General features: G+C 44.7%; 2 protein-coding genes across 2 annotated transcripts; one reads left to right on the top strand and one right to left on the bottom strand.

Moving 5' to 3' along the window:
* Positions 1–3,198: 3,198 nt before the first annotated feature.
* Positions 3,199–24,656, bottom strand: LOC135527139 (complexin-2-like). The gene is made up of 4 exons (XM_064955785.1): positions 24,580–24,656; positions 14,559–14,702; positions 6,250–6,437; positions 3,199–3,432 (listed from the first exon to the last, which is right to left on the bottom strand). The coding sequence occupies exons 2-4, from the start codon at positions 14,587–14,589 to the stop codon at positions 3,235–3,237; spliced, it is 417 nt and encodes a 138-aa protein (XP_064811857.1). The 5' UTR covers positions 14,590–14,702; positions 24,580–24,656; the 3' UTR covers positions 3,199–3,234.
* LOC135527285 (histidine-rich protein PFHRP-II-like) lies at positions 16,507–18,072 on the top strand. The gene is made up of 2 exons (XM_064955875.1): positions 16,507–16,523; positions 16,815–18,072. The coding sequence occupies exons 1-2, from the start codon at positions 16,507–16,509 to the stop codon at positions 18,070–18,072; spliced, it is 1,275 nt and encodes a 424-aa protein (XP_064811947.1).
* Positions 24,657–25,830: the final 1,174 nt, after the last annotated feature.

Below are 25,830 nucleotides of genomic sequence, written 5' to 3'. Positions count from 1 at the left end.
CTTACTTCTAGACCACTTCCTTAGTTCTGGACCACTTCCTTAGTTCTAGACCACTTCCGTAGTTCTGGACCACTTCCTTACTTCTAGACCACTTCCTTAGTTCTAGACCACTTCCGTAGTTCTGGACCACTTCCTTACTTCTAGACCACTTCCTCACTTCTAGACCACTTCCTCACTTCTAGACCACTTCCTTACTTCTAGACCACTTCCTTACTTCTGGACCACTTCCTTACTTCTGGACCACTTCCTTACTTCTGGACCACTTCCTTAGTTCTAGACCACTTCCTTACTTCTGGACCACTTCCTTACTTCTGGACCACTTCCTTACTTCTGGACCACTTCCATACTTCTGGACCACTTCCTTAGTTCTAGACCACTTCCTTACTTCTGGACCACTTCCTTAGTTCTGGACCACTTCCTTAGTTCTAGACCACTTCCTTACTTCTGGACCACTTCCTTACTTCTGGACCACTTCCTTACTTCTGGACCACTTCCTTACTTCTGGACCACTTCCTTACTTCTGGACCACTTCCTTAGTTCTAGACCACTTCCTTAGTTCTAGACCACTTCCTTACTTCTGGACCACTTCCTTAGTTCTAGACCACTTCCTTAGTTCTGGACCACTTCCTTACTTCTGGACCACTTCCTTAGTTCTAGACCACTTCCTTAGTTCTAGACCACTTCCTTAGTTCCGGATCACTTCCTTACTTCTGGACCACTTCCTTAGTTCCGGATCACTTCCTTAGTTCCGGACCACTTCCTTACTTCTGGACCACTTCCTTAGTTCTGGACCACTTCCTTACTTCTGGACCACTTCCTTACTTCTGGACCACTTCCTTAGTTCTAGACCACTTCCTTAGTTCTAGACCACTTCCTTAGTTCTAGACCACTTCCTTAGTTCTGGACCACTTCCTTACTTCTAGACCACTTCCATAGTTCTAGACCACTTCCATAGTTCTAGACCACTTCCTTACTGCTGGACAGTTTCCTTATTTACTAGTGACAAAATAAATTATTGTTTTTTTTCTCTCAGTATCTTTGGATTTGATATTAATGAATTCAAACAGTAATTAGTTAAGCATTTACCTTGTGTAAAACAGACATGTGGTATGGGAGGTGAGTGGTGAAATAATGACATGGGCAGTATTGGCTTCCTTCAATGTCATGCAGTTCTGATTATTTCCTTGTCTTTGGCATTAACCACCAACTGCTAAATATGATGTTGACTAAATCATTTTTATAGAACTGTGCTTGTTTTTCTTCTTCCCTACACTGAATATGAATCGTGTGTATTCTATGGATAATCTGAGTGTATAATTGTCACGCCTTGGTATTAGTATTTTGTGTTTTTAGTTAATTAGTTGGTCAGGCCAGGGTGTGACATGGGTTTATGTTATTGTGTTGTCGTATTGTTTTTTTTTTGTAGGCATTGGGATTGTGATTGATTAGGGGTGTGTTTAGTTTAGGTTTGGCTGCCTGAGGCGGTTCTCAATCAGAGTCAGGTGATTCTTGTTGTCTCTGATGGGGAACCGTATTTAGGTAGCCTGGGTTTCACTGTGTATTTCGTGGGTGATTGTTCCTGTCTCTGTGTAGTTTCACCAGATAGGCTGTAATTAGGTTTCACGTTCCGTTTTGTTGTTATTTATTTATATCAGTTATTTTCATGTACCGCGATTCATTCATTAAAAACATGAGTAACCAACACGCTGCATTTCGGTCCGACTCTCTTTCGACAAACGAAGAACGCCGTTACAATAATGTTGAACATGAATCGTGTGTATTCTATGGATAATCTGAGTGTATAACTTTGATGCAGTGATCTTTGTTTATAATGCAACAGTAAGTAAAGATGGTTTCTCTCACAAAAATGCAGTCTTGTCTGTCAGGCTGATAATTAGAGGTGTTTTATATTAGTCAGGTTTTTAAATGGAAATAAAATAGTCCAGATGACCTTAGTGTTTCATATCATAAGAAGGTATGAGACCAGATCTATACATAGAGCCAGACTAACATTAAATACATACGCCAATAATGTGTCCGGTTTACTTCCTGTTAAGACAAACACCACATGATAAAGTTAAATTACGTCGTCAAACGACTTCAACGAGACCCTCATTAACAGTTCCCCTGTTGGAGAAGGTCCTACGAAGACACAGTCTAAACTAACTAAACTGCTGATCGCAAAAAGACCTAGAATAGAATATCCCCTTCCCATACAGTTACAGTAGCTTACTTACTATAAAAATAGAAAAAGCCAGTGAATTTTAAAAAAAGCGCTCCATCTTCAGATACGTGTTGTCAGTGCTTTTCAACCACATGAGTAGGAATTGCCCATTGAAGTGTCCATTAGTACGGTGGATTGAACCCTGCTCTCTAATGCATGGCTGGACAGAAACTCCTTACCCCAGTTCATACCAATGGCCAACCAATCCAAAGGCATCTACCTGGTGCGGTGGATCGATCTACCAATGTTGGAATGTTAGATAAGTGGATCATTATTTTTTATATATACACTTAGTCGGTGGTTGAGAGACCGACCAAAAGCTGTGGGGCGGTATATAACCACATTGTGTCGAGTCTAGAAAACAACAAATATTTCTGTAAAGGCAGTGAATAGCCACCTCACACAGTTTGGCAAGAACCCTTCCACCTCTCCTACCCCCCTCCCCCAGTCCCAGATCTCCCCTCCCCCAGTCCCAGATCTCCCCTCCCCTCCCCCAGTCCCAGATCTCCCCTCCCCTCCCCCAGTCCTAGATCTTCCCTCCTCCTCCCCCAGTCCCAGATCTCCCCTCCCCCAGTCCCAGATCTTCCCTCCCCTCCCCCATTCCCAGATCTTCCCCCTCCCCCAGTCCCAGATCTCCCCTCCCCTCCCCCAGTCCCAGATCTCCCCTCCCCTCCCCCAGTCCCAGATCTCCCCTCCCCTCCCCCAGTCCCAGATCTCCCCTCCCCCAGTCCCAGATCTTCCCTCCCCTCCCCCATTCCCAGATCTTCCCCCCTCCCCCAGTCCCAGATCTCCCTCCCCTCCCCCAGTCCCAGATCTCCCCTCCCCCAGTCCCAGATCTCCCCTCCCCCAGATCTCCCCTTGCCTCCCCTCCCCCAGTCCCAGATCTCCCCTCCCCCAGTCCCAGATCTCCCCTCCCCCAGTCCCAGATCTCCCTCCCCCAGTCCCAGATCTCCCTCCCCCCTCCCCTGGCTGGACCGAACCATGTGTTGTTGTTATTGTTGATGTGTTCATTACTTCTTGAACATGTCCTGCAGAGGTCCAGGGAGGAACTTGAGGACGGTGTCCAGAATGCTCTCCTCATCCTCGTCTTCCTCGTCTCCGCACCCGGCTGGGATGGCCTTCTTGGCACGCGTCAGAGACCCCTCACAGGCCTGCTCCATGGCTGCCTTCTCCTCCGCCTCCTTCTCCTCCTTCTTCTTCAGTCCATACTGCGCGGATGAAGGGTGGAGAGTTAACACTATGCAGTATATACAGTGGGGGGAAAAAAGTATTTAGTCAGCCACCAATTGTGCAAGTTCTCCCACTTAAAAAGATGAGAAGTTATACAGCTGCACCACCGAGAGCATCCTGACTGGTTGCATCACTGCCTGGTATGGCAACTGCTCGGACTCCGAAAGCAAGGCACTACAGAGGGTAGTGCGTACGGCCCAGTACATCACTGGGGCCAAGCTTCCTGCCATCTAGGACCTCTATGCCAGGCGGTGTCAGAAGAAGGCCCTAAAAATGGTCAAAGAATCCAGCCACCATTAGTCATGAACTGTTCTCCCTACTACCGCATGACAAGCGGTACTGGAGCGCCAAGTCTAGGTCCAAGAGGATTCTAAACAGCTTCTACTCCCGAGCCATTAGACTTCAGAACAGCTAATAAAATGGCTACCCAGACTATTTGCACCCCCCCCCCTTACGCTGCTGCTACTCTCTGTTAATTATCTATGCATAGTCACTTTAATAATTCAACCTACATGTACATATTACCTCAATTACCTTGACTAACCGGTGCCCCCAGCACATTGACTCTGTACCGGTGCCCCCTGTATATAGTCTCCACATTGACTCTGTACCGGTGCCCCCTGTATATAGTCTCCACATTGACTCTGTACCGGTGCCCCCTGTATATAGTCTCCACATTGACTCTGTACCGGTGCCCCCTGTATATAGCCTCCACATTGACTCTGTACCGGTGCCCCCTGTATATAGCCTCCACATTGACTCTGTACCGGTACCCCCTGTATATAGTCTCCACATTGACTCTGTACTGGTACCCCCTGTATATAGCCTCCACATTGACTCTGTACCGGTGCCCCCTGTATATAGCCTCCACATTGACTCTGTACCGGTGCCCCCTGTATATAGTCTCCACATTGACTCTGTACCGGTGCCCCCTGTATATAGCCTCCACATTGACTCTGTACCGGTGCCCCCTGTATATAGTCTCCACATTGACTCTGTACTGGTACCCCCTGTATATAGCCTCCACATTGACTCTGTACCGGTGCCCCCTGTATATAGTCTTACTATTGTTATTTTCTGCTGCTCTTTAATTACTTGTTATTCTTATCTCTTACTTTTTTTACTTCTCTTTTTTTCTTTTTAAAACTGCATTGTTGGATAAGGGCTTGTAAGTGAGCATTTCACTGTAAGGTCTAACCTGTTGTATTCAGCATTTCACTGTGAGGTCTAACCTGTTGTATTCAGCATTTCACTGTAAGGTCTACTACACCTGTTGTATTCAGCATTTCACTGTAAGGTCTATTACACCTGTTGTATTCAGCATTTCACTGTAAGGTCTAACCTGTTGTATTCAGCATTTCACTGTGAGGTCTAACCTGTTGTATTCAGCATTTCACTGTAAGGTCTAACCTGTTGTATTCAGCATTTCACTGTGAGGTCTACACCTGTTGTATTCAGCATTTCACTGTAAGGTCTACTACACCTGTTGTATTCAGCATTTCACTGTGAGGTCTAACCTGTTGTATTCAGCATTTCACTGTAAGGTCTACTACACCTGTTGTATTCAGCATTTCACTGCAAGGTCTACTACACCTGTTGTATTCAGCATTTCACTGCAAGGTCTACTACACCTGTTGTATTCAGCATTTCACTGTAAGGTCTACTACACCTGTTGTATTCAGCATTTCACTGCAAGGTCTACTACACCTGTTGTATTCAGCATTTCACTGTAAGGTCTAACCTGTTGTATTCAGCATTTCACTGTAAGGTCTACTACACTTGTTATATTCAGCATTTCACTGCAAGGTCTACTACACCTGTTGTATTCAGCATTTCACTGTAAGGTCTAACCTGTTGTATTCAGCATTTCACTGTAAGTTCTAACCTGTTGTATTCAGCATTTCACTGTAAGGTCTACTACACTTGTTATATTCAGCATTTCACTGCAAGGTCTACTACACCTGTTGTATTCAGCATTTCACTGTAAGGTCTAACCTGTTGTATTCAGCATTTCACTGTAAGGTCTAACCTGTTGTATTCAGCATTTCACTGCAAGGTCTACTACACCTGTTGTATTCAGCATTTCACTGTAAGGTCTACTACACCTGTTGTATTCAGCATTTCACTGTAAGGTCTAACCTGTTGTATTCAGCATTTCACTGTAAGGTCTAACCTGTTGTATTCAGCATTTCACTATAAGGTATAACCTGTTGTCTAGCAATGATTAACAACCAATTTGACAGAGCTTGAAGAATTTTGAAAATAATAATGGGCAAGTATTGTACAGTGCAGGTGTTGAAAGCTCTTAGAGACTTACCCAGACAGTCTCACCACTATCATCGCTGCCAAAGGTGATTCTAACATGTATTGACTCAGGGGTGTGAATACTTATGTAAATGAGACATTTCTGTATTTCATTTTCAATAAATTAGCAAAAATGTCTAAAAACATGTTTTCACTTTGTTCTTATGGAGTATTGTGTGTAGATGAATTAGACACAAAATATATTTAATCCATTTTATAATTCAGGCTGTAACACAACAAAATGTTGAATAAGTCACTGAGTATGAATACATTCTCAAGGCCCTGTACATTATTTCTAATTTACATTAAAGGGGCCAATCTAGGATTAAAAGAACAACAAAACCCGTTTTTAGTTGCAGTATAAAAATTAAAAAGTTGGGGCTAGAGAAATGTAAACGTTTTTTAAAAAGGGGGGTGTGGTGGGGTGGGGTGGGGGCTACATTGAATGTAAAATAGTTTCAGACTAGTTTGTGGACTGCTGCAGTGCTCACCTTGTCCCTGATGGACTGTCGTACCACTTCTCTTTCTGCCTCCATTTTCCGGTGCTTATCCTTCCTCTCCTCTTCCTGTTGTCTCAGTGCCTCCTGTCTCTCCTCCTCTTCCTCCTTCTTCTTCTTCACGACCTCTGGATCCTTCACCTCCTCTCCTCCTAACATTTTCCCCATGTCTTTAGTGGCCCCTTGAGGAAACAGTCACACACACACACAGAGCCAGAAGTCATTCAATTAAAATACTGTAGACAATCATGTCCAATCACTTGAATTTACCACAGGTTGGACTCCAATCAAGTTGTAGAAACATCTCAAAGGTTTTTTCAATAGAAACAGGATGCACCTGAGCTCAATTTCGAGTCTCATAGCAAAGGGTCTAAACACGTATGTAAAAAAGGTATTTGTATTTTTTAATTTTTAAAACATTTGCAGAAATGTGTAAAAACTGTGTGTAGATCGACGAGGAAAAAAAAATGGAATACATTTTATAAATAACGTAACAAAATGTAGAAAAAGGGGGCGGGGTCTTGAATACTTTCCAAATGCCCTGTATATGATCATCTGGGACGGCAGGGTAGCCTGGTGGTTAGAGTGTAGAGGCGGCAGGGTAGCCTAGTGGTTAGAGTGTAGAGGCGGCAGGGTAGCCTAGTGGTTAGAGTGTAGAGGCGGCAGGGTAGCCTAGTGGTTAAAGTGTAGAGGCGGCAGGGTAGCCTAGTGGTTAGAGTGTAGAGGCGGCAGGGTAGCCTAGTGGTTAGAGTGTAGAGTGTTGAATTCCCTCCTTAGAATGCTAAAGGGTACTTTCAAGCTTCAAGAATGAGATATTATTCAATTAGGCCTCATGCTAATTCAGTTAAGGTCCATGTATGTCTTTGAAGTAAAAAGAGAGGGTGGTCGTAGGGAGATTTCCATGAATTTGGTGGATCGAATCCCTGAGCTGACAAGGTAAAAATCTGTCCTTCTGCCCCTGAACAGGGCAGTTTAACATACTGTTGTTACGCCCTGACCATAGAGAGCCCTCAGAGCGTGACTAGGGGGGTGTTCTAGTCATTCTATTTCTATGTTGCTGGTTGGCATGGTTCCCAATTAGAGGCAGCTGGTAATTGTTGCCTCTAATTAAGGGATCATATTTAGGAAGCCCTTTCTCCCACCTGCTTTGTGGGATATTGTGTTTTGTGTATTTGCATGTTGCACCACTGATGTCACGGTTCGTTGTTTGTTTGTTTATTGTTTTGTTTGGAAGTTTCGCCTTATTGAAAGATGTGCAACTTTAATCATGCTGCGCCTTGGTCCATCTCTCATATCGATCGTGACAACTGTTCCTAGGCCGTCATTGTAAATAAGAATTTGTTCTTAATTAACTGACTTGCCTAGTTAAATAAAGGTTAATTAAATACATTTTTTTTAACTGTGGCTATGAATGTGCAATGTACATTTTATACAGTATAAACAAAGATGTTGTTCATCATTCTTAAAGGCCCAGTGCAGTCAAAAATGTGATTTTCCTATGTTATATATATTTCCACACTGTACGGTTGGAATAATACTGTGAAATTGTGAAAATTATGATAATACACTGTTAGTGTAAGAGCTGTGTAAAACAAAAACAAAAAAACCACCTGAAATGTCAGCCTGTTTTGGTGGGATGGAGTTTTGGCCTGCCTGGTGATGTCACCTGCTGGTAAATGCCTTAATAGACCAATAATAAAGAGTGTTCCAAACTTCGCAAAGTAAGGCAAACAACTTCTTCAAGGTCTCAAGAGGGAGTGACGTCAACGATTGAAACGCTATTAGCACACACCGCTAATTAGCTAGCCATTTCACACCGGTTACAGAGACAGCCTCTCTCCATTGGATATCACTGTCATTGTCCTTTTGCACATATCCTCCCCGTCCCTTGTGTCCAGCTTGCCCTACACCATACCGTTAGTAGTTGGGTCACCATTTGTCCTTCCACACAAAGAATGCAATTTGGAGCTAAGTGCTAAAGTGGTCTCTCGTCATACATTCTTTGACTTGATGGTAATTATTTTTTTAATACCTCAATTATATATTCTAACAAAGCTCTCGTTTGATATATTCAGAGGAATGGGAAGGACACAGACTGGGACAAATCATCCTTCAACAGTCTTATGAATCACCATAACTAACCCTTTGACTGCATGGCAAACAGCGTGTTTTATATAGCCTAGCGTGAAAACAGATAGAGAGAGAAGGGAGAGAGACAGAGAGAGAGTAGGGAAGGGAGAGAGAGAGAGAGAGAGAGAGAGAGAGAGAGAGAGAGTAGGGAAGGGAGAGAGAAGGGAGAGAGAGACAGAGAGACAGAGAGAGAGAGAGAGAAAGAGAGAGAGAGAGAGAGAGTAGGGAAGGGAGAGAGAAGGGAGAGAGAGACAGAGAGAGAGAGAGAGAGAGAGAGAGTAGGGAAGGGAGAGAGAGAGAGAGAGAGAGAGACAGAGAGAGAGAAGGGGGAGAGAGAAGGGAGAGAGAGACAGAGAGAGAGAGAAGGGGGAGAGAGAAGGGAGAGAGAGAAGGGGGAGAGAGAAGGGAGAGAGAGAGAGAGAGAGAGAGAGAGAGAGAGGGAGAGAGAGAGAAGGGGGAGAGAGAAGGGAGAGAGAAGGGAGAGAGAGAGAGCGACAGAGAGAGAGTAGGGAAGGGAGAGAGAGAGAGAGGGGGAGAGAGAAGGGAGAGAGACAGAGAGACAGAGAGAGAGTAGGGAAGGGAGAGAGAGAGAGAGAGAGACAGAGAGAGAGAGAGAAGGGGAGTAGGGAAGGGAGAGAGAGAGACAGAGAGAGAGAGAAGGGGAGTAGGGAAGGGAGAGAGAGACAGAGAGACAGAGAGAGAGAGTAGGGAAGGGAGAGAGAGAGACAGAGACAGAGAGACAGAGAGAGAGTAGGGAAGGGAGAGAGAGAGAGAGAGAAGGGGGAGAGAGAAGGGAGAGAGAAGGGAGAGAGAGAGAGACAGAGAGACAGAGAGACAGAGAGAGAGTAGGGAAGGGAGAGAGAGAGAGAGAGAGAAGGGGGAGAGAGAAGGGAGAGAGAGACAGAGAGAGAGAGAGAGAGTAGGGAAGGGAGAGAGAGAGAGAGAAGAGGGAGAGAGAAGGGAGAGAGAAGGGAGAGAGACAGTAGGGGAGGGAGAGAGAGAGAGACAGAGAGACAGAGAGAGAGAGAGAGAAGGGGAGTAGGGAAGGGAGAGAGAGAGACAGAGAGACAGAGAGCAAGAGAGAGAAGGGGAGTAGGGAAGGGAGAGAGAGAGAGAGAGAGAGAGAGAGAGAGAGAGAGAGAGAGAGAAGGGGGAGAGAGAAGGGAGAGAGAGAGACAGAGAGACAGAGAGAGAGACAGAGACAGAGAGAGAGAAAGAGAGAAGGGAGAAAGAGGGGGAGTAGGGAAGGGAGACAGAGAGAGAGGGGGAGAGAGAAGGGAGAGAGACAGAGAGAGACAGAGAGCGAGAGAGAGAGAGAGAAGGGAGAGGGAGAGGGAGAGAGAGAGACAGGGAGAGAGAAGGGAAAGGGAGGGAGAGAGAGAGAGAGAAAGGGGATAGGGAGAGAGAGAGAGAGAGAGAGAGAGAGAGAGAGAGAGAGAGAGAGAGAGAGAGAGAGAGAGACAGAGGGAGAGACAGAGGGAGAGGGAGAGGGAGACGGAGGGAGACAGAGGGACAGAGAGAGACAGAGAAGGGAGAGACAGAGAGACAGAGAGAGCGAGAGAGAGAGGGACAGAGAAACAGGGGGCATGGCTCATTGGCTTCCACAGGCTGCTAGTCAAAAGGCTGTTGCTGCTGAAAAATGTGTTAGAGACGGGGGGAAGATTGGAGAATGGAGCTCATTTGAATAATGGATGACCCTCATTGGTAAATCATGCCCTCGTATGTCAAAAGTAAACCTAAATGTTGGACACTTTGGGATTAACTTTTAAAATGATGACCAGCATCAAGAAGAGCTCATGAAGATGTACTGTAGCTAGTCTGTTTCCCAAATGGCACCCTAATTCCTACATAGTACACTTCTTTTGACCAGAGACTTATGAGCCCTGGTCACTAGAAGTGCACTACGCAGGAGATAGGGTGCCATTTCTGCTGTAGGCTACAGATGATCATGCATGTACAGAGCGGCTTTGTACACTAGCTATCTGGGGGTTTTCTATGCTCCAGGAGAAGTAACATGCCTGACTATGACAGGTATTATATTACTATGACAGGTATTATATTACTATGACAGGTATTATATTACTATGACAGGTAATATATTACTATGACAGGTATTATATTACTATGACAGGTCTTATATTACTATGACAGGTATTATATTACTATTACAGGTATTATATTACTATGACAGGTAGTATATTACCATGACAGGTATTATATTACTATTACAGGTAATATATTACTATTACAGGTATTATATTACTATTACAGGTATTATATTACTATGACAAGTATTATATTACTATGACAGGTAGTATATTACTATGACAGGTATTATATTACTATGACAGGTATTATATTACTATGACAGGTAATATATTACTATTACAGGTATTATATTACTATTACAGGTATTATATTACTATGGCAGGTAGTATATTACTATGACAGGTATTATATTACTATTACAGGTATTATATTACTATTACAGGTAATATATTACTATTACAGGTATTATATTACTATTACAGGTAATATATTACTATTACAGGTATTATATTACTATGGCAGGTAGTATATTACTATGACAGGTAATATATTACTATTACAGGTATTATATTACTATTACAGGTAATATATTACTATTACAGGTATTATATTACTATTACAGGTAATATATTACTATTACAGGTATTATATTACTATGGCAGGTAGTATATTACTATGACAGGTATTATATTACTATTACAGGTATTATATTACTATTACAGGTATTATATTACTATGACAGGTAATATATTACTATTACTATTATTAGGTTTATGCCCTGTTCTCCGTCCCAAGCAAGTTGACAGTCAGGACATTCCCTGGTATTCAGCCAGTTATATTGTAATGTCATACTGGACTGTGAGTTAAGATATACAGTTTTGATATATCATACAATACAGTTATATCTATCTATCTATCTATATAACTGTATTCTATTGTAGGTATAACTGTATTCTATGCTCTATATATTTAGCTGTATTCTATGTTAGGTATAACTGTATTCTATGCTCTATATATTTAACTGTATTCTATGTTAGGTATAACTGTATTCTATGCTCTATATATTTAACTGTATTCTATGTTAGGTATAACTGTATTCTATGCGCTGTATATTTAACTGTATTCTATGTTAGGTATAACTGTATTCTATGTGCTGTATATTTAACTGTATTTTATGGTAGGTATAACTGTATTCTATGATATATATATAACTGTATTCTATGATAGATATAACTGCATTCTATGGTAGATATAACTGTATTCTATGGTAGATATAACTGTATTATATGATGTATTCTATAACTGTACTCTATGATTGAGATATATATATACATATATATTTAACTGTACCCCCAGCCCCCCAGAGCCCCATCCTAACTCAGCCCTCCATCTCACAGCCTCAGCCCCCCCCCCCCCCGAGCTTTCCCCCAGCTCCAGTCTCAGGCCCCCATCAATACCCCATCCCCAGCCTCCCAGGCCCAATGAAATTACAATCTGCACCAAGGCCAGACCAAACACATGAAAGGTCATCCCATGACCACAGCCTCTTTCCAGGAAGGCAATTTGCACCAAGCCCATCAGCGGAAAGGAGGATTGGATTGGCAAGGGAGGTCTAAATGTAGTTGTATTACCTATAGTTATTCAACTGGTTGACCCAAATCAGGAAGTTGATTTAAGAATGCATTGACCTCTAGACAGAGTTCACCCGCAGTGACAAGTAAATCTACACAGCAGGTAGCCTAATGTTTAGAGTGTTGGACTAGTAAGCGAAAGTTTGCTGGATCGAATCCCCGAGCTGACAAGGTAAAAATCTGTCGTTCTGCCACTGAACAGGCAGTTAACCCACTGTTCCCCTGAACAAGGCAGTTAACCCACTGTTCCCCTGAACAAGGCAGTTAACCCACTGTTCCCCAGTAGGTTGTCATTGTAAGTAATAATTTGTTCTTAACTGACTTGCCTCGTTAAATAAAGGTTAAATAAAAAAGTAATAGATATAAATGATGGAACTGTATCTGAGGTTGAGTTGACTATAGATATAAATGATGGAGCTCTATCTGAGTCTATAGGTTGAGTTGACTATAGATATAAATGATGGAGCTCTATCTGAGTCTAAAGGTTGAGTTGACTATAGATATAAATGATGGAGCTCTATCTGAGTCTATAGGTTGAGTTGACTATAGATATAAATGATGGAGCTCTATCTGAGTCTATAGGTTGAGTTGACTATAGATATAAATGATGGAGCTCTATCTGAGTCTATAGGTTGAGTTGACTATAGATATAAATGATGGAGCTCTATCTGTCTATAGGTTGAGTTGACTATAGATATAAATGATGGAGCTCTATCTGAGTCTATAGGTTGAGTTGACTATAGATATAAATGATGGAGCTCTATCTGAGTCTATAGGTTGAGTTGACTATAGATATAAATGATGGAGCTCTATCTGAGTCTATAGGTTGAGTTGACTATAGATATAAATGATGGAGCTCTATCTGAGTCTATAGGTTGAGTTGACTATAGATATAAATGATGGAGCTCTATCTGAGTCTATAGGTTGAGTTGACTATAGATATAAATGATGGAGCTCTATCTGAGTCTATAGGTTGAGTTGACTATAGATATAAATGATGGAGCTCTATCTGAGTCTATAGGTTGAGTTGACTATAGATATAAATGATGGAGCTCTATCTGAGTCTATAGGTTGAGTTGACTATAGATATAAATGATGGAGCTCTATCTGAGTCTAAAGGTTGAGTTGACTATAGATATAAATGATGGAGCTCTATCTGAGTCTAAAGGTTGAGTTGACTATAGATATAAATGATGGAGCTCTATCTGAGTCTATAGGTTGAGTTGACTATAGATATAAATGATGGAGCTCTATCTGAGTCTATAGGTTGAGTTGACTATAGATATAAATGATGGAGCTCTATCTGAGTCTATAGGTTGAGTTGACTATAGATATAAATGATGGAGCTCTATCTGAGTCTATAGGTTGAGTTGACTATAGATATAAATGATGGAGCTCTATCTGAGTCTATAGGTTGAGTTGACTATAGATATAAATGATGGAGCTCTATCTGAGTCTATAGGTTGAGTTGACTATAGATATAAATGATGGAGCTCTATCTGAGTCTATAGGTTGAGTTGACTATAGATATAAATGATGGAGCTCTATCTGAGTCTATAGGTTGAGTTGACTATAGATATAAATGATGGAGCTCTATCTGAGTCTATAGGTTGAGTTGACTATAGATATAAATGATGGAGCTCTATCTGAGTCTATAGGTTGAGTTGACTATAGATATAAATGATGGAGCTCTATCTGAGTCTATAGGTTGAGTTGACTATAGATATAAATGATGGAGCTCTATCTGAGTCTATAGGTTGAGTTGACTATAGATATAAATGATGGAGCTCTATCTGAGTCTATAGGTTGAGTTGACTATAGATATAAATGATGGAGCTCTATCTGAGTCTATAGGTTGAGTTGACTATAGATATAAATGATGGAGCTCTATCTGAGTCTATAGGTTGAGTTGACTATAGATATAAATGATGGAGCTCTATCTGAGTCTATAGGTTGAGTTGACTATAGATATAAATGATGGAGCTGTATCTGAGTCTATAGGTTGAGTTGACTATAGATATAAATGATGGAGCTCTATCTGAGTCTATAGGTTGAGTTGACTATAGATATAAATGATGGAGCTCTATCTGAGTCTATAGGTTGAGTTGACTATAGATATAAATGATGGAGCTCTATCTGAGTCTATAGGTTGAGTTGACTATAGATATAAATGATGGAGCTGTATCTGAGTCTATAGGTTGAGCTGAATATTGCTTCTCTCTGAGACCTAGAACCAGAAACAGGTCATAAATTGTGAGCATTTAATTCCTTGATACTGATCATAGCTTTACATTACAGTATGTTGTCTACAATAAGTTTACCAGGCAACTTGTTTGACTTGTTTACAGTTGAGCAATTCTTCCAAATTCAGTTTTGTATTTTCAAGATGTCAAGAGGTACGTGCTCCACTGAGGACAAACATCAGATCCCACGCATGGTGAACAGATGTCCATAATATTGACACGTTCATATAGCAGCGTATACAGCACTTACCACCTAAGGCTTGCTTCATCACAAAATTCATGGTTCCTTCTGATACTCTGGTCTTCTACAGACAAACACAACTGTGCATGTAGCCGTCCCTCCTTTACCAGGTCTCTGTTGCTTCCGCAGTCTGGGTTGACCTCTTGATCCAACCTGTGGAGACAAAGGAGAGAGAAAGACAAAACAGTTTTACCGGAAGATGTTAGCAAAGGATATGGACAGTGGCTAGGTATGGTTGAGGCGGTAGGGGGTGTGTGTGTGTGTGTGTGTGTGTGTGTGTGTGTGTGTGTGTGTGTGTGTGTGTGTGTAGAGCATAAAGATGTTGTGGAGTCTATGTCTACGTCAATACATCATCACTGAGCTCTATTAGAACAGAGTAGATTTCCTGCTACAGTATCTCCTCACTGAGCTCTATTGGAACAGAGTATATTTCCTGCTCCAGTATCTCCTCACTGAGCTCTATTGGAACAGAGTATATTTCCTGTTCCAGTATCTCCTCACTGAGCTCTATTGGAACAGAGTATATTTCCTGCTCCAGTATCTCCTCACTGAGCTCTATTGGAACAGAGCAGATTTCCTGCTCCAGTATCTCCTCACTGAGCTCTATTGGAACAGAGTATATTTCCTGCTACAGTATCTCCTCACTGAGCTCTATTAGAACAGAGTAGATTTCCTGCTACAAATGGAACCATGTTCCTTATATAGTGCCCTACTTTTAGGGCTCTGGTTAAAAGTAGTGCACTATGTAGGGAATAGGGTGTACTTTGGGATGCAACATATTCTATAGGGCATCAGCACTGAGCTGAGTGCTCTCCCTGCATTAGCCACTGCTACTCTTCATCTGGGACAGGTATCTCCAGTTAACAAGAACGTATTATAACGGAGATAGTGCCAACAGCCACCTACATTAGAATAGAGTGTTTTTTATATTCTGCTTACTTGTTGTTATAGAGTAAAACTCTATGCGGGTGTAGATGGTTGTTGTTATAGATTAGAACTCTATGCGGGTGTAGATGGTTGTTGTCATAGAGTAGAACTCTATGCGGGTGTAGATGGTTGTTGTCATAGAGTGGAACTCTATGCGGGTGTAGATGGTTGTGCAGGTGTAGATGGTTGTTGTTACAGAGTAGAACTCTATGCAGGTGTAGATGGTTGTTGTTACAGAGTAGAACTCTATGCAGGTGTAGATGGTTGTTGTCATAGAGTAGAAGGAAGGAAGAGGAGGAGGAGGAGGAGGACCAGGTCAGAGAGGATGAGGAGGAGGAGGAGGAGGAGGACCAGGTCAGAGAGGAGGAGGAGGAGGACCAGGTCAGAGAGGAGGAAGAGGAGGACCAGGTTAGAGAGGAGGAAGAGGACAACCAGGTCAGAGGGGAGGAGGAGGAGGAGGAGGATCAGGTCAGAGAGAAGGAGGAGGACCAGGTCAGAGAGGAGGAGGTAGAGGATGAGGAGGAGGACCAGGTCAGACAGGAGGAGGAGGACCAGGTCAGAGAGGAGGAAGAGGAGGACCAGGTTAGAGAGGAGGAAGAGGAGAACCAGGTCAGAGGGGAGGAGGAGGAGGAGGAGGATCAGGTCAGAGAGAAGGAGGAGGACCAGGTCAGAGAGGAGGAGGTAGAGGATGAGGAGGAGGACCAGGTCAGACAGGAGGAGGAGGACCAGGTCAGAGAGGAGGAGGAGGACCAGGTCAGACAGGAGGAGGAGGACCAGGTCAGAGAGGAGGAGGTAGAGGATGAGGAGGAGGACCAGGTCAGACAGGAGGAGGAGGACCAGGTCAGAGAGGAGGAGGAGGACCAGGTCAGAGAGAAGGAGGAGGACCAGGTCAGAGAGAAGGTAGAGGACCAGGTCAGACAGGAGGAGGAGGACCAGGTCAGAGAGAAGGAGGAGGACCAGGTCAGAGAGAAGGTAGAGGACCAGGTCAGACAGGAGGAGGAGGACCAGGTCAGAGAGGAGGAGGTAGAGGATGAGGAGGAGGACCAGGTCAGACAGGAGGAGGAGGACCAGGTCAGAGAGGAGGAGGACCAGGTCAGAGAGAAGGAGGAGGACCAGGTCAGAGAGGAGGAGGTAGAGGATGAGGAGGAGGACCAGGTCAGACAGGAGGAGGAGGACCAGGTCAGAGAGGAGGAGGTAGAGGATGAGGAGGAGGGCCAGGTCAGACAGGAGGAGGAGGAGGACGAGGAGAGGAGGAGGACCAGGTCAGAGAGGAGGAGGAGAGGGGTGGAAGGAGGAGGCATGAACACAGAGATGCTTACTAAGCGAGGCCCATCATAGCGAGGCTCATGGTAGTGAGACCTATCATAGCGAGGTCCATGGTAGCGAGGCCCGTTATAGCGAGGCCCATGGTAGCGAGGCCTGTCATAGGGAGTCTCATGGTGGTGAGGTCCATGGTAGTGAGGCCTATCATAGTGAGGCCCATGGTGGTGAGACCTATCGTAGCGACGCCCATGGTAGTGAGGCCCATGGTAGTGAGACCTATCATAGCGAAGCCCATGGTAGTGAGGCCCATGGTGGTGAGACCCATCATAGCGAGGCCCATCGTAGTGAGGCCCATGGTAGTGAGACCTATCATAGGGACTCCCATGGTAGTGAGGCCCATGGTAGTGAGTCCTATCATAGGGACTCCCATGGTAGTGAGGCCCATGGTAGTGAGACCTATCATAGGGACTCCCATGGTAGTGAGGCCCATGGTAGTGAGACCTATCATAGGGACTCCCATCGTAGTGAGGCCCATGGTAGTGAGGCCTATCGTAGTGAGGCCTATCAAAGCGAGGCCCATCATATCGAGGCCCATCATAGCGAGGCTCATGGTAGTGAGACCTATCATAGCGAGGCACATCGTAGTGAGGCCCATGGTAGTGAGGCCCATCGTAGTGAGGCCTATCAAAGCGAGACCCATCATATCGAGGCCCATCATAGCGAGGCTCATGGTAGTGAGACCTATCATAGTGAGGCCCATGGTGGTGAGACCTATTATAGCGAGGCCCATCGTAGTGAGACTTATGGTAGTGAGGCCCATGGTAGCGAGGCCTATCGTAGTGAGGCTCATGGTAGTGAGTCCCATGGTAGCGAGGCCTATCATAGCGAGGCCCATGGAAGTGAGGCCCATGGTAGTGAGACATATCATAGCGACGCCCATGGTAGTGAGGCCCATGGTAGCGAGGCCCATCGTAGTGAGACTCATGGTAGTGAGGCCCATGGTAGCGAGGCCTATCGTAGTGAGGCTCATGGTAGTGAGGCCCATGGTAGCGAGGCCTATCATAGCGAGGCCCATGGTAGTGAGACCCATGGTAGTGAGACCCATCATAGCGAGGCCCATCATAGCGAGGCCCATGGCAGTGAGACCCATCATAGCGAGGCCCTTCGTAGCGAGGCCCATGGTAGTGAGACCCATCATAGCGAGGCCCTTCGTAGCGAGGCCCATGGTAGTGAGGCCCATCATAGCGAGGCCCTTCGTAGCGAGGCCCATGGCAGTGAAGCCATCATAGCGAGGTCCATCAAAGCGAGACCCATGGTAGTGAGACTATCATAGCGAGGCCCATCAAAGCGAGGCCCATGGTAGTGAGACTATCATAGCGAGGCCCCTGGTAGTGAGGCCCATCATAGCGAGGCCCATGGTAGTGAGACTATCATAGCGAGGCCCATGGTAGTGAGACTATCATAGCGAGGCCCATGGCAGTGAGACCTATCATACATTTACATTTACATTTAAGTCATTTGGCAGACGCTCTTATCCAGAGCGACTTACAAATTGGTGAATTCACCTTATGACATCCAGTGGAACAGCCACTTTACAATAGTGCATCTAAATCATTTAAGGGGGGGTGAGAAGGATTACTTTATCCTATCCTAGGTATTCCTTAAAGAGGTGGGGTTTCAGGTGTCTCCGGAAGGTGGTGATTGACTCCGCTGTCCTGTCGTCGTGAGGGAGTTTGTTCCACCATTGGGGGGCCAGAGCAGCGAACAGTTTTGACTGGGCTGAGCGGGAACTGTACTTCCTCAGTGGTAGGGAGGCGAGCAGGCCAGAGGTGGATGAACGCAGTGCCCTTGTTTGGGTGTATCATAGCGAGGCCCAAGGTAGTGAGACTATCATAGCGAGACCTGTCAGTGCTTCTACAATGATTGTGGACCAGAGCAGAGCATTACTCTACATAAGAGCAGAACATATTTTTTAGATAGGTCTCAATAAAAAACATCTGTCATCTGTCTGGTATTGTACTGTCCCAGTCTCAACAACATCTCTGTCATCTGTCTGGTATTATACTATCCCAGTCTCAACAACATCTCTCAGTCATCTGTCTGGTATTGTACTGTCCCAGTCTCAACAACATCTCTCAGTCATCTGTCTGGTATTGTACTGTCCCAGTCTCAACAACATCTCTCAGTCATCTGTCTGGTATTGTACTGTCCCAGTCTCAACAACATCTCTCAGTCATCTGTCTGGTATTGTACTGTCCCAGTCTCAACAACATCTCTCAGTCATCTGTCTGGTATTGTACTGTCCCAGTCTCAACAACATCTCTCAGTCATCTGTCTGGTATTGTACTGTGGCGCTAATCTGTTTGTCTGGAGTGGTTCAATGAGCCCACAATGGGTTTTCTCCTCTAGTGAAATAAAAGAGAGAAAGCCAAGTGCTGCTGGCCGGTAAGTGGCCTATCAGTGATCTCAGAACCAGGTTCCTGGGCTCTGTTAGTGGCCTATCGGTGACCTCAGAACCAGGTTCCTGGGGTCTGTTAGTGGCCTATCGGTGACCTCAGAACCAGGTCCCTGGGGTCTGTTAGTGGCCTATCGGTGACCTCAGAACCAGGTTCCTGGGGTCTGTTAGTGGCCTATCGGTGATCTCAGAACCAGGTCCCTGGGGTCTGTTAGTGGCCTATCAGTGACCTCAGAACCAGGTTCCTGGGGTCTGTTAGTGGCCTATCGGTGATCTCAGAACCAGGTCCCTGGGGTCTGTTAGTGGCCTATCGGTGACCTCAGAACCAGGTTCCTGGGGTCTGTTATTGGTCGATCGGTGACCTCAGAACCAGGTTCCTGGGGTCTGTTATTGGTCGATCGGTGACCTCAGAACCAGGTTCCTGGGGTCTGTTAGTGGCCTATCGGTGACCTCAGAACCAGGTTCCTGGGGTCTGTTAGTGGCCTATCGGTGACCTCAGAACCAGGTTCCTGGGGTCTGTTAGTGGCCTATCAGTGACCTCAGAACCAGGTTCCTGGGGTCTGTTAGTGGCCTATCGGTGACCTCAGAACCAGGTTCCTGGGGTCTGTTATTGGCCTATCAGTGACCTCAGAACCAGGTTCCTGGGGTCTGTTCAGTAGGGAGCAACATGACAAAATAATCAGATAGAAATGCATTTCGCAGAACAGACAGATAAGACAGATTTTTTTTTGCCCTGTAGAATTGCGGAATCATCATATCAGCTGCTCTAATCATTACAATTCTATCAAATACAATTTTATTGGTCACATACAGATGTTATTGGGGGTGTAGTGAAATGCTTATGTTCCTAGCTCCAACAGTGCAGTAATATCTAAACAGTTCATAACAATACACAGTCATCTAAAAGTAAAAGAATGGAATTAAGAAATATATAAATATTAGAAAGAGCAATGTTGGAATACAGTGTATACATATGAGATGAGTAACGCAGTATGTAAACATTATTCATGTGATTAGTGCATCGCTCTGGGAAGGAGAAGGGTATGCTTCATGATTAAGGACTCATGCTGTAATCATAACAACATACAGGAACTCAAGTCCTTCTCAAGTACTCTGACTCTGAGTGAGTTTATAAAGAAGTGCATTGGAGATGTTGTATCCACGGTGACAATTAAAACCTACCCAAAACAGAAACCGTGGATGGATGGAGGCATTCGCGCAAAACTAAAAGCGCTACACACCGGTTTTAACCATGGAAAGAGGTCTGGTGATATGTCTGAATATAAACAGTGTAGTTATTCCCTCCGCAAGCCAATCAAACAAGCAAAATGCCGATACAGGGACAAAGTGGAGTTGCAATTCAACAGCTCAGACACAAGACGTATGTGGCAGGATGTACAGGAAATAACGGACTACAAAAAGAAAACCAGCCACGTCACGGACACTGACGTCACACTTCCAGACAAACTAAACACCATCTTTGCCCGGTTTGAGGATAATACAGTGCCACCGTTGCGGCCCGCTAACAAGGACTGTGCCCTCCCGCTCTCCTTCTCCGCGGCCGTCGTGAGTAAAACATTTAAACATCTTAACCCTCGCAAGGCTGCTGGCCCAGACAGCATCTCTAGTCGCGCCCTCAAACTTTTACAGATGCACAATCGAGAGCATCCTGTCGGGCTGGATAACAGCCTGGTACGGCAACTGCACCGCCCTGAACCGCAAGGCTCTCCAGAGGGTGGTGCGGTCTGCACAATGCATCACCGGGGGCAAACTACCTGCCCTCCCAGACCTCAACCACCTGAGCCACAGCCTGTTCACCCTGCTATCATCCAGAAGGCTAGGTCAGTACAAGTGCATCAAAGCTGGGACCGAGAAACTAAAAAACAGCTTCTATCTCAAGGCCATCAGACTGTTAAATAGCCATCACTAGCTACCACCCGATAACTCAAACCTGCACCTTAGAGGCTGCTGCCCTATATACATAGACATGGAATCACTGGTCACTTTAATAATGGAACACTAAATCAATTGATTGCCTTACAGAGGGAATAACTACACTGTTTGCATTTGACCATATTCCCAGTCACTTTGCCATGGTTAAATGTGGTAGGTCATGCTTTCAGTTTTGTGCGAATGCTGCCATCTATCCAATATTTTTGGTTTGGGTAGATTTTAATAGTCACAGTGGGAACAACATCCTCTGTATACTTCCTGATGAACTCAGTCACTGTGTCCATATACAAGTCAATGTTATTCTCAGAGGCAACACGGAACATATCCCAGTCTGCATCATCAAAACAATCTTGAAGCATGGATTCCGATTGTTCAGACCTGCGTTGAATAGACCTTAGCACGGGTACTTCCTGTTTGAGTTTCTGCCTATAGGAAGGGAGGAGCAGAAAAGAGTGGTGATCTGATTTGCCGAAAGGAGGGCGGGGGAGGGCCTTGTAGCCATCCCGGAAGGGGGAGTAACAATGGTCGAGAGTTTTTGAAGCGCGAGTTCTACAGGCAATGTGTTGATAGAACTTCAGCAGCATTTTCCTCAAATTTGCTTTTGTTAAAATCCCCAGCTAAATATAAACGCGCCTCAGGATACGTGCTTTCCAGTTTGCACAAAGTCCTGTGTAGTTCCTTGAGGGCCATTGTGCTATCGGTTTGGGGTTGAATATACACCGCTGTGACTACAACTGAAGATAATTCTCTTGAGAGGTAATATCTGCAGTGTTGTGAAGAATGTGAACATTTCAGCTCACTGAACAACCCCCCTGGTGTCTTGTCTCATTGCCCCCCTGGTGTCTTGTCTCATTGCCCCCCTGGTGTCTTGTCTCATTGCCCCCCTGCTGAGAGGTGGGGTCTATATAGCCAAAGCAGAGTAGTGGTGATGGTTTGAGTCTCACTTGGAGGTCCTGGGAACTCCCCCCCTCTACACGGTGGGGTCTATATAGCCTCTGTCAAAATGATGTAGTGTTCTCCTCTTCAACACCTAGCGTAACAACAACAGTGTTGATCTGTACTGTTAGGCTACCGTAAACACTACACGGGAAAATATTAATGGCGTGCTGCTAACTACTTGTGGAAAAAAATAATTGACCATTTTGAGGGTATGCCAACACTAAGCCATTATCATAATTTGACTATCTCAGTTTGTCTGCGAATTAATATGATGTCACTACAGTGTATGTTTGTAACGGTTTTCTTGACTTGAAGGAGAGGAGGACCAAAGCGCAGCGTGGTTATTTTGATTCATGTTTAATAAAGCACTTCACATGGTCAAACCAACAAAAACAAGAAACGTGAAAAATCAAAACAGCCCTATCTGGTGCAGAGACAGGAACAATCAGCCACCAACACACAGTGAAACCCAGGCTACCTAAGTATGATTCTCAATCAGACACAACTAATGACACCTGCCTCTGATTGAGAACCATACTAGGCCGAAACATAGAAATACTCAAATCATAGAAAAACAAACAAACTGCCCACCCCAACTCACGCCCTGACCATACTAAATAATGACAAAACAAAGGAAATAAAGGTCAGAACGTGACAATGTTACTGTGCTGTGTGTGTAGATTACAAGCTTTATCCATGCAGTTCTTAGGGACCACCAGCATACCATTTCAGCTATAGATTAGAAGCTCTATGCATTATCTGGTACTATTTCAGCTATAGATTACAAACTCTATCCATTATCTGGTGCTATTTCAGCTAAAAAGTTACAAACTCTATCCATTATCTGGTGCTATTTCAGCTACAGATTAGAAGTTCTATTCATTATCTGGTACCATTTCAGCTACAGATTAGAAACTATATCCATGCAGTTTTTGGTACCACCAGCATACCATTTCAGCTACAGATTAGAAACTATATCCATTATCTGGTACCACTTCAGCTCTAGAAGATCTATTCAACTACAATCAGCTCCTCTGGTCAAAAGTAGTGCACTATATAGGGAATAGGGTGCCATTTGGGAAACAACATCCTCATCACGGGCTCCTAAAGGGATCATTTGTCCAGGTAATTGTAGCATGAGTTTTTATGGTTCAGTCTCTCTCTCAGTCTCTCTCTCTCAGTCTCAGTCTCTCTCTCTCAGTCTCAGTCTCAGTCTCAGTCTCAGTCTCAGTCTCAGTCTCAGTCTCTCTCTCTCTCTCTCTCTCTCTCTCTCTCTCTCTCTCTCTCTCTCTCTCTCTCTCTCTCTCTCTCTCTCTCTCTCTCTCTCTCTCTCTCTCTCTCTCTCTCTCTCTCTCTCTCTCTCTCTCTCTCTCTCTCTCTCTCTCTCTCTCTCTCTCTCTCTCTCTCTCTCTCTCTCTCTCTCTCTCTCTCTCTCTCTCTCTCGCACTGCTAACAGAATAGAACGCACGCAGGAATCGTCAAACCATCTCCACATCTGTCATCTACAGCCCACTTTTGACAAGATGATTAATCTCCTTCCAACTAGGTGACAGACAAGCCTGGATGGCATTTTACCCTCGGCATCTGCTGGAGGCTGTAGGCTAGTATTACAGCTATACAATTGTTACAACATATACTGTCTTAAAAGTGATTGAAAGGTTGTGGATGAGATCACTGAATTTCATGAAATCTTTATCCAAAATGTTCTCGCACGTAACATGAATGAGGGTTACATGAATGAACTGTAGGGTTGGCTGCCTCCAAGCTCTGATAGGCTACTGTACACGCACTTTTCTGAAGCCTGTATACTTATGTATTCTCTCTCTCTCAGACACTCTCACACTCACCCACCCACCCACATAGTGTGAGTGCATATAGCATGAATATTTAGGCTAATCCATTCAGCATAACATCAAATATTTAAGGTGTCCATAACATGAGATCTGGTCCATTTCAACAGACGGGTAACCTACACCCTCAACAAAAACACATGGGTCTACGCATACAACATACCTATATAAAATGCATGTTTAACTTGAACAACCCAATCAATACATGTTCAGCCCGATCGCTCATCGAATAGAGCGTCTCAGTAGACTATCTAATGCATGCACAACAACCGCCCATTGACGAAAAACATCAGCGCCACACGCGCATCTCTCTTTTCTCCCCCGCCGCTCAATAGCTTTGAGGAGGACACACGTTTCCCCCCCACCTACTGCCAGATATGGCGGTAAAATAAGCAACAAACATGATCACTCTTTACATTTTTTTCTAACACCATGTTGCTGAAGGTAACAACTCAACACGCCTTGAAACCAGCGCGTGCTCAACCCTCTCTCCATTGTCGACTCCAGTTCGCACCACCAGTCGCCTAGCTGGTTTCAGTACCAGGCGAGTGGAAAGTCAAAACAAACGTGTTCCCAGCTATGGTAAACACTTGTTCCTCATTGATCGGAGAAATGGGTGCGTTATATGAGTTGTTTTACAAACCTTGGAGCAGCTGGAGAAAGTCAGGCGGCGTCTCTCTCGGTCCCCAACCAACCAGTCTGTCTGTTCTCCACCGTTTGGTGATGAGTAGTATCGCCCGCCCTCAGTCCCGACCACCCCTTCACTATTCACACTACCACTTCAAGCTACTCCAAAAATACAACAAACAAAAAAAAAATCACAATTTACACAGTTCACGTTTTTTGTATCTTCTAGAATTGTTGAAATTAACTGCATATAATCTGAATGTGGTGCATTTCATGGACACCAAATGGTTAATTTCTGGTCATGGATGTGACTTTTTGTGAAATCATTTTCATGGAATCAAAGCCTAAGGGTTAACTTGCTTTAGAGATGGATAAAGATTGTTTGCATTGGACCCAATATGCTATTTGGCAGACTTCATTAGAGAACCTATAGGCCTACAGAACAGGCAGACTTCAGCAGAGAACCTATGGGCCTACAGAACACATATGACAATAGACTACAGAGTGACAACGAAGAGCTATTAAGAGATACTCAATATAATTAATTATTGATTTCAATGACACATTCAAGAGCAACATGTCATTTCGATGGGTCTCCGTGCATAGTGACATAAATTATATTGATGCCAAAGGGTAGGGGCACTGCTCAGATCGACGGCAACGGTAGGAGCACCGCTCAGATTGACGGCAACGGTAGGAGCACCGCTCAGATCGACGGCAACGGTAGGAGCACTGCTCAGATTGACGGCAACGGTAGGAGCACCGCTCAGAATGAAAATCAGACATAAATGCATTTTATACTGCATGAAGATCATAAGCAGTTTGTTACCAAGGCTCTGTTGTGAGGCTGCAGGGTGTGTGAGGCTGCAGGCTGTGTGAGGCGGGATGGTGTGTGAGGCTGCATGGTGTGTGAGGCTGCAGGGTGTGTGAGGCTGCAGGCTGTGTGAGGCTGCATGGTGTGTGAGGCTGCAGGGTGTGTGAGGCTGCAGGGTGTGTGAGGCTGCAAGGTGTGTGAGGTTGCAGTGTGTGTGAGGCTGCAAGGTGTGTGAGGTTGCAGTGTGTGTGAGGCTGCATGGTGTGTGAGGTTGCAGGGTGTGTGAGGTTGCAGGGTGTGTGAGGTTGCAGGGTGAGTGAGGCTGCATTGTGTGTGAGGCTGCATGGTGTGTGAGGCTGCAGGGTGTGTGAGGTTGCAGGGTGTGTGAGGTTGCAGGGTGTGTGAGGTTGCAGGGTGAGTGAGGCTACATGGTGTGTGAGGCTGCATGGTGTG

This window comes from Oncorhynchus masou, chromosome 32 (assembly GCF_036934945.1).
Source record: "Oncorhynchus masou masou isolate Uvic2021 chromosome 32, UVic_Omas_1.1, whole genome shotgun sequence".
NCBI lineage: Eukaryota > Metazoa > Chordata > Actinopteri > Salmoniformes > Salmonidae > Oncorhynchus > Oncorhynchus masou.
The sequence above is the reverse complement of the archived record's forward strand: the minus strand, read 5'-3'. Positions and strand labels throughout refer to the sequence as shown.